Here is a 9,312-nt window from a genome sequence, read left to right on the forward strand (position 1 = left end):
ATATATATATATATATATATATATATATATATATATATATGGAGAGACATTGCTGGTACAACCTTTTTTAGTTTTACAATGAAATGAAGTCTAAATTGCATCAAATGAGTTTTTTTCTTTTTACTTCTTCATTATACCTAAATTCATTATGTTTCTTATTCTACACCTTAACTTTTAATAAGTAAAATGTTCCTTAATTTCCTTTTTTAACCTTAACAAGAACATCATTTTAAGATTTATTATATTTGGATATTGTATATATATATATATATAATCTACATAGATAATCTTACAATTCTTTGAGAAACTTTTATTCATGGACATTTCAGTTTTTAACTAAACATTAAAAACATATATATATTTTTTTCTGTGTAGGGTGGCTGAACTGTGACTATGAATCTTTCATGAAGTGATTGCCACCAAGCCGAAAAAAATTTGGAATGTCCAATTTGCATAAACTATGTCACTATTAAACCAGTGTCAAGTAGGGGTGGGGGTTTGAGAGGGGGACCCAAATGCAGACTGAAGCTGAAGGATGAGACTTGCAGATTTATTATACAAAAAAAGTTTAACAGAAGCAAAAAATCCAAAAAAAATAAATCCACAAAAACTGAGAACCAGGAATACTCACAACAAGGGGCAAAGAAATGACGACAAACCAGCAACAGGGACTAAGCAGGAGGTGCATCTATGGGAGAGAGAAACAAGGACCAGGCTGATCAGCAGATTGGGAGCAGGTGTGAAGAGAGGAGTCTAGAAAGGAGCTAGGGAAAAGGAGACTAACACAAGAGGGCAACAGAGGGTAAACAAGAAATACCTAAAAACTCAAACACAATCAAAAACAACTAGAGTAACACAAAATGGAAACCAATAAAAGCTCAAAGATAAAACTTAAACAGGACCAAACCCATGACATACTGTTATTTCACAACAGCCCCAATTCTACAGCATATACTCTGCAAAAGAAATCTTACTTTTCTTTTTATTGATTTTTTTCTCTCGTTTTTGTTCAGGAACACTCAAACTTTAATTTTATGTTTTAATTAGCTGTGGGTGAAAAAAAAAATCATAACTGAAATATAGGCTTTAAAACAGTGTTTAATTAATCTATCTTCCTCATATTTCATATATCAATACTGTTTAATAATTTATATTACCTGAACTAGGATCAAATTTTCATACATCCATGCATTTTTACATATTAATAGCTTTTTCTTTTCCTTGTACAGATTAAATAGAACTTTTTCCTTCTCGGGGGCCAATAATGGACTTTGCTGGTAGCAGCTCCTTAAATAGAATTCTGCTCAGGGGCTTAAACAACCCCAGTCCAGCCCTGCATTTCTATTCAACCATTTGTAATATAAAAGAGAAATGGTGACTCTAATCATTACACTGTGAGATGAATTGTATTATCTTGCTCCATAGCCTCGTTTAACTAAGATAACGGACGCTTAATTGGCAAAAGGACACCGATCAGAACCCATATGCTCAAAGGCTGCAGATAGTCATTAATTAGTAAAATCGCAATTTCAAAAGCCATTTGCGAGAGCCCCCCCAAGACAACCGCTTCAATATCGGTCACCGTAATGCTGCCTTAAAAACAAGGCTGGGGTGTAGTAAGAAATAATTAAACCGATATAATTGCTTGTATCTGCTCATGACAAACAAACGACAGCACGTGCGCTTATCCACTCATTTTGTTTCTCAACAGGTCCAGCCTCTCTCTCTCCCCTCCTCACTCATCCTCTCTCTCCTCTGAAAGCCCTAAAAACCCCTCTGCTGCTGCTGCTGCTGCTGCCGCGCGCTCAGATGATTCCACTCTCGCGCAGCTGAGTGTCGGCAGCTTCAAAGCTCAGCATCACTTTCTTCCTTCCCTGTCACCGCACCACGATTCCGCGAGGTTAGACCGGTCGCTCCTCATCTCAGCGCGCCTGACCGTGCGCACCCGCGCCAGGCAAGCGACCCGCCGGGACACGGAAAAGAGGTTTAAAAGGGAGGGCTGCGGAGGAGACGGCAAATGCTGAAGACCCGCGGCAGGTGGCCCTAGACCCCGACGGGGAGGGAGACAAGCAGAGCAGTGATGGGACAGTTTTCCAGAGGATGCTGCTGGAGTTTTGCCACCCTCCTGCTTCTTGGTTTGCAAGTCTCGGCCGCCTTAGCTCGAGGTAAGAACAACACTTTATTGAGCTCTAGTAGTTCCCGAAAAGAAAGTGGAAACAAAGGTGTGGATATGGAAATAATGTTCCCTATGGCGCCGGCTGTACTTACATCTAAAGAGAGAGAGAGAGAAAAAAGTAATTTTTCGCATTTAAATCTGAATATACGACTCCAATAAAAAGTAAGACTGCAAGTTTACTATTTTATTTTATTTTATAAGAATGCATAGAAATGCAGTTTAGAATTACTTAGATATAGAGCTGCAGGAATGTGCCACTCCAATGTATTTTCTACTTTGCTACATGACAGGTCCCCCTGTTGGGATTCACACACAATGCATTGTTCTCTTGTAATATTGGTGATCCAGGTAAGATTACTGCTTAATGGCAAGATGGTCTGAAAATGAAAGCATAAAAAAATTGATGTCATGCTCAGTTTACAAATAGTCACTGGATGGATGATCATAAAGTCCCTTTTTCCAGTGAATCCTTTCTGACCTATTGACTTATCTACAAGTGAAACAAAGGAGCATTTGCAAGTCGATTAGTTTAATAGCCCTGAGGTTTTAATCTTTTTCCATCCAAAGTTTGAAAATTGGGTTTGACTTCGAAATTTGCATAGCATATAAATTAGATTAAGCGTACGTATCTTAAGGACAACTTTTCATGCATGGATCAGGGCAGTTTTCTTGTTGATATGGAAGATGCTGAGGGATAAACCTGGAAAAAAAAACAATAACATCAGCTCAGAATAACAATTTGTAGCATCTCCACAGTGGCTGTACTACACATGGGAAATGTTGCTGTGATGTTGAGAAGGAGTGACCACCGCCTGGCAGGGAAACACTGCTGCGACTGCATGAAAGTAAAATGGGCTTCTGTTTGTGGATGCAGTTTATAAAGGCTGCAAAGGTGCATTTTGCTGCCTGGTGATGGCTCTTACTCAGGCTGTGATAAATATGTATGTTTTTCAGTAATATAGATGTCAGCAGTCAAATATGCTATGCAAACATGAAAGGGTCTACAATGGAAGAAGCACTCTAAGATCAACAGAATGGAAGAATTTCCAAAGAGTACTGAGATTAAATCAGAATTTTTGAGTCTGTACAGTTTTAGGAGGGGCTTGGTGTTATGTGTTTCATTTAGATTTATGAAGGTAGATTAGTAACCTAAAAAAGAACAATGATCCTCAAATGAAGGATCATTGCAACTTTAAATATTTGGCACTTTTTTATTTACCTTTTTTTATTTTTGTTCTCATCAGACTTGATAAACATTAAGCTTAAATTAGTAATATTTAATCTAACTATCATAATGCAACTGTACCCACGGCAATTCTTTTTATACATTTTGAAGATTCAGGAGTGTTTTTCATTTATTAATAATATATATTCAGCATTGAGTCTCAGTTTCTACCTCATGTGAATAAATGTAACTCAGCATTTCCCCCAAGTTGACAGCTTGTTTCTTTTGTGTTGGAACTGGAGCGTTAACAGTTTGAGGGTGAGAGCTGCTGGTGTCCTGGCCAAGACTCGTTCTTCTGACGCTAGAAGCAGCTGTTTTAGCATCTCCACCACTTGTGACCGCATTCAGACATTCTGGCAGGCGTTCAGACCTTCTTAGATCTGTTTGGGGTGTAAGGAAGATTGGCACTTTTGTTGGGAACCTTTATTACACTTTCATACACCAAACACATTTTTTCTCCACCTGTAAGTGTTGTTGTTGTCGCCTAACCTGCCTTCCCCCGCTGCTCGGCTCAGCTCCATCAGATATCCAGACACAGTAAGAGGAAGTGCGGGAGAGGAAATAATCCCACTGTAAATAACGGAGCAACTTGGATATGATGCTCCAGCTGAGCTGAAATGCGACGACTGCACATACATTTGTGCAATAACATAATTACATACCTTTTTATTGCTTTTAGAAGAAGTTGAATCTAGTAAAGATTCCCAGAGGCTTTTAAAGTCTGATGCATGCTTTATTTGCCATTTAAACAATCCATCATGCTTTGCATTTTAGGGGAAAGTATATAAGTTAAAGCATTATTTCTTAAGCCCCCTCCTTAAATGATAGAATAAGAGCTAAATCTCCTTATTCTTCCATTGAACTCTGCTTCCTACAGGAACCCATATATCCAAGTTCATCATCTCAGTCAATTTAATATTTAAACTCTTTCCAGAATTATCTATTTGTATTAAAAGACAAAACAATTTCTTTGGTTTTATTTACTTTTGTTCAGAGATGGGTTTCCAGGTTTTTGGCTCTCCCCATGGAACGCTCATGGCTCTTCTCTTAGTCATCCATGTGTTGCTGTTTATGCTTGATGATTCAGCATGTCACATCTGCCTGTTGCTCTTTTATATTTGATTGTGTATGTGAGTAATGCCATTTTAAGAATCCAGAAACAAAAAAAAAATCCATCTGAAAACGTGGCGCCTTGTTGGCATTACGGTATCGTGTTGAGCTACCTCATTTAATCCAAACGTTGATGTTGCTTCTAAGCCGAACGATTCAAAAATCTAAGTTGTGATTTTATTTTTAACCAATATTGTGATTTTATTTAGATTTTCCTTGGTACTGAGCCCAAACCTCAGGGTTTCAGTTCTTTCATGACCTTGGAAGCTTCCTTTTCCAGAGACTTGTATTCCTTTTGCAGGACTTTACTGTAACCATTGCGTGAGAAAGAGCTCAATTCTACTTGCACGCTTGCCTCTGCATGCATGCTGCAACCCTCTCTACCTTTCTGTGTTGTGAGAAAACCCACCTTAAGCATATGACTGCCACCTAAAGGGTTGGAAGGGCTCTTTTTAAATGTAATGTGTCTACAATTGAGCTCCTCTGCAGTTTGAACATTTCATTTTGTTAAATTGTGATTATATTGCAAATGCAATTAGTGGCCCAGCCCTAGTTGCTTCACATCTTCTAACCAGTTCTATCATACCCATGTTTTTCCATTTCTTTTACTCTTCTCTGTGAGACTGAACACTTTCCAGAGATATAGATAAACAAAACCAAGGATTTTTAGACATCAAACTGAGAAATAAGAATATGTTGTTTCGTGCTTATTTGAATGAAAATGATGTTGTTTCCTCTTACCCATCGAGCACCCTTTGATTTTATTTTTATTTATTGTTTTGCAGGCACATCGGAAAGTTAGTTTGTGCACAATAAGACAAGCATTGGATTTTTTTCGTATTTGGAAGAAATAAGATTTTATCTTGTTTTGCAGAAATACAGCAGCAAATCTAAGTTATCTTCATGTTGAGGAAAACATAGGATTTCAAAATTTGCAAAATGAAGTCTAGTATTTCCTTTGCCTCACCTCCTAATCTGAATTCTTTCAATATAGTCGAATGGAAAGAGGATAATGGATTGAAAACATGCTTTAAGAGCAACCTTATCACTGATATATTTTGGTTGTAGAGTTGAATGTTGGGGCTCTTTCGTAATGGATATTCTTGAAGTACTCTAATAACTAAGACATTGGGACTCATTTAAAGACTTCTTAAAAAGGCATTAGGGCCATTTACATTCCACAGAGCATTTAGATGCATGTTTCATGTTTTATTTTCTCTGTTACAATGCCCACTAACTCCCCTTAATGATGTTGCTGATGAACATTTATTGTGGCTGCGACACAATAGTTTATGGACCATGGAGGAGACTTTGTATAATTTCAGTAAAATAAAGAGCCAGAATGTGTTTTATCATAACTTATATCACCCTAAAATGCTTTATTAATACTAATCATGATTACATGTTTTTCCAAATTTTCTTTGCAGCTATAATATATAAGAAAATGTTAAGTTCTTATAGTGTTAAAAATATAATTTAGGTGAAGAGCTGCATGCTAGTTTGAAAATCAAAGTAACACCTTGATGTGAAACATGCAGCTTTATTGCCCAAAGCTAAAGACCACATGTGAAACAGCAGGAGGTGAAGATACAGTTGGCTGTCCATCCTTATGGGAGTCAAATTAACCTTATATCATGTTCACTTGGATAAACACCACTTCTGTCCATGCTTGGTGAAAATGTCATGCATTGCAAATTTTACCTGTTAGAAAAGCGCAGCAGTGCTCCAAGGTCCAGCCAGAATCTAAAGTTTCATTTTACTCTTTGATAGAAAGGATTCAGGAAGCTGTATGTTAAGGATTCACGTTGCAGCACATGTAATTCAGACAACCTGCTGGTAGAAAAGCACCATGGTCTAAAGTAAAAAAAAAGATAAAAACTACAGAGAGGGAAGAGGAGAGGCAGAGAATGGAGGATAAAGGGCAATAGAGTCATCTCTGACATGTTTTATTTATCCCAGAACGACTGCCAGAATCTTGCTCAAGCTTCGGCTTTGATTTAACTGCCATTTCACATGATATGAATTCAGTGGCACAGTTGGAAAAGTATCCACAGTCGCGTTGTGCTGGTCATATCGCCCCACTTCACTACTGCATTATTCAAAGGGAACCCATTTCTTTATTCGAACCCATCAAGCCCCTCTCCAATCATTTGCTCTTGACATTCAAAAGAAATCAGGCTCACCACCAGCAAAAAGTGGGTAGGAGGTAGTGTTTATAGAAAATGCTCTTTAAAGAGAAACATTTTAGAAACCTTATTAGGAAACTTTAGAATGTGGTAAAAAGATGAATACAGTAATAAAGTATTGTAACATACCTTGATGGGCAAAATTACAGCAATAGTTTATGTCTATTGTTTCCTTGGATTTGGTGCCTTGAATCATTGGAAATCCTTATATTTAGCCCATGGAAGATAAAGTAGGAGTCAACCATTCCTTTGTTTTCTCCACCATAAACAATGTCACACTTTCAGTCATAAATGTTTGTACAGACTCAGTCTATCCTGTTTATGTGATTATCTGTAGGCTTCCCTGGTCCTATTTATAGAAAATTATATATAAATGTTTTGTACCGTAAATTCATCTGACACTTTTTTGCATGTAATTTGTCAAATATCTTAATATTCTAGCTTAAATCTTTTTTTTTAAGTTGTATGTCTCTTGAAAAGAGATATAGAGATGAGGTCATTATGTAAATTATGCTAATATCTGCAGTTTCTGTTGGACAGTTGTCCACTGTTTAGTTTGCCTAGTCATTCTGCCCGTGCATGTTATAAATTAAGGGGTTTAGGTCATTTAACAGGACTGATAGTTTTCTGGTGTGTAAAAATGACGAAGCAAAAACCTCAGTTTGTTTCAAAAACAGGAACTGGATGCACAAATCTGAATTCAGTGATTATATTTTTTATCTAAGGGGAGTAAAAATAATTCTTACTGGTTAAAATATATGCCCACTTTCTATGCATAGTCTACAAAATGTTCTATATGCTTGATGTCAGGACTTCCGGCTTTTGTTTTGTTTCTTTATTTGCAGTTTTGTTGGTATCGTGTCTAAGCTTCCCATCAGGCAATCTAGTAAAGGGATGAAGTTAAAGAAAACAGACTGATTTTGCTGGTGATGATTCTCAGTCATCCAGGTCAAAGTCATTCCAAAAAAGTTAAAAAGTGGACTTTGTTTCCAAGTTTGAAGACATTTCGCTTCCCATCCAGAAAACTTTTTCAATTCGAAATGTCAGAAATAGCATTGAGTTCAAAGCTTTATAGAGTGAACCAAAGCAAAGCCTTGTTTTGGCTCACTATTTTATGTAAAGCCGCAAGGAGTGAAACAGCCCCACATCATGATGCTCTCACCCTCATGCTTGACATTTGGTACATTCTTGCTTTTAAAACATTTTCCTTTTCATTTTTGGCTATTGAGGAGCCTGATTGAGAAAATCTATATTTCAAAAATCTCATCAACGTTTTAAATCTTGTAAAACTGTTTTTACCTGCAAAAAAAGATTGAGATGAGTCAAAAAATGTCCTAAAACAAAAATGTAACTGTTTTTTTATGACAGTTTTTGAGGGCGGATTTTCTCTTCTGGTTGATCTGTTAGCATGACAAAGTCTTTGGGTAAAGACTGCCACACACTGAATAGTTTGGATTTTGAATTGTAAAGAAGTAGTGCTGTTTGAGGTCAGTATTATAAAATATGGAAGGTAATTATTGTCATTAGGTAATAAGGCGGGAGATTCAATACTTTTTGCTCCATATTGTCAGTAAAATGGATTCAATGTATTTATTAATATTTTTCTTTAATAAAAATTCAAAGCCAATCTTTAAATGTTGACCATGAAGCATATAGAATAACAGAAAGATGTTATTTTTTTATAGTTTAATAAAGAATAGTTTTCAGAAAAATAAGATTAGCATCTCAAAGAAACACCTTGAAGCTGTTAAACTCTAATGGGAACATTATTAGAAATCGATGCGTCGGTGCAGTTAACAGGAATTTTACATTAAAAAAGGGACTCAGATTAAAAAAAGCAATCTTCCTAAACAGGCTGAGTCTTATTTTTAATGGACTTTTTGTTTTAGTATGGAAGGTATTGATAAAGTGTAATTATTAGAACTGTGTAAATAAAAGTCTAAAAGGAAAAAGGTTTGTTCTAACGTTCTCAAATCAAATAAGGTTATGTTTCACTGCAGTAAAATGGGAGAAAGGAGAGTAATATTTGCTGTTCTGTCTTCTGTTAATAAAAAAGAAAGAATGAATACATTTTACGAACTCTGTAGTAAAAAAGCTGTTGAAATGGTGTTAAAAAAAAAAAGAGGACCATGCAAATGTTGCTAAATCTTTACCTTTAGCTGCTGCAGAGCTAATAAATTAGATGGTGGTCATTTTTGACCAGTTCCCCATCTTTTATACTCGTCGTGTATTTTCATGCATGTGTCAGACTATACAGGGCTAGTTTTTTTTTTTTTAATGTTCCATATGTCCAAGCGTGGAGACAATGACAGGATGTCAAGTGATGCCGTTTGTGTTACCTCTTGCAGATTTGCCTGGCAGCCTCTTCTCTGCAGCCTTGAGGCTTTCTCTTCAGTAATAGTTAGCTGTCATGTGTTTTTTTCATACTACTGAAAGGAAAGCCTTGGAGATAACTACCATCCCAAATGCACTTTTCAATGCTTCACCGGCCAACTCAAGGGCATTGCCACAAATGTTAGACTTTTCTTTCTTTCTTTCTTTCTTTCTTTCTTTCTTTCTTTCTTTCTTTCTTTCTTTCTTTCTTTCTTTCTTTCTTTCTTTCTTTCTTTCTTTCT

The 9,312-nt window shown here is 36.4% G+C and overlaps 1 protein-coding gene across 1 annotated transcript in view; it reads left to right on the plus strand.

The window, feature by feature from the left end:
* The first annotated feature begins 1,810 nt into the window (after positions 1 to 1,810).
* Positions 1,811 to 9,312, plus strand: part of unc5d (unc-5 netrin receptor D) — a 272,442-nt gene continuing 264,940 nt past the window's right edge. Inside the window, exon 1 of the mRNA XM_015390399.1 lies at positions 1,811 to 2,165. Within this exon, the coding sequence (XP_015245885.1) occupies positions 2,081 to 2,165 (85 nt within the window). The 5' untranslated portion in view covers positions 1,811 to 2,080. The remainder of the gene's footprint in view (positions 2,166 to 9,312) is intronic.

This window comes from Cyprinodon variegatus, unplaced genomic scaffold (genome assembly GCF_000732505.1).
Source record: "Cyprinodon variegatus isolate N-32 unplaced genomic scaffold, C_variegatus-1.0 Scaffold497, whole genome shotgun sequence".
NCBI lineage: Eukaryota > Metazoa > Chordata > Actinopteri > Cyprinodontiformes > Cyprinodontidae > Cyprinodon > Cyprinodon variegatus.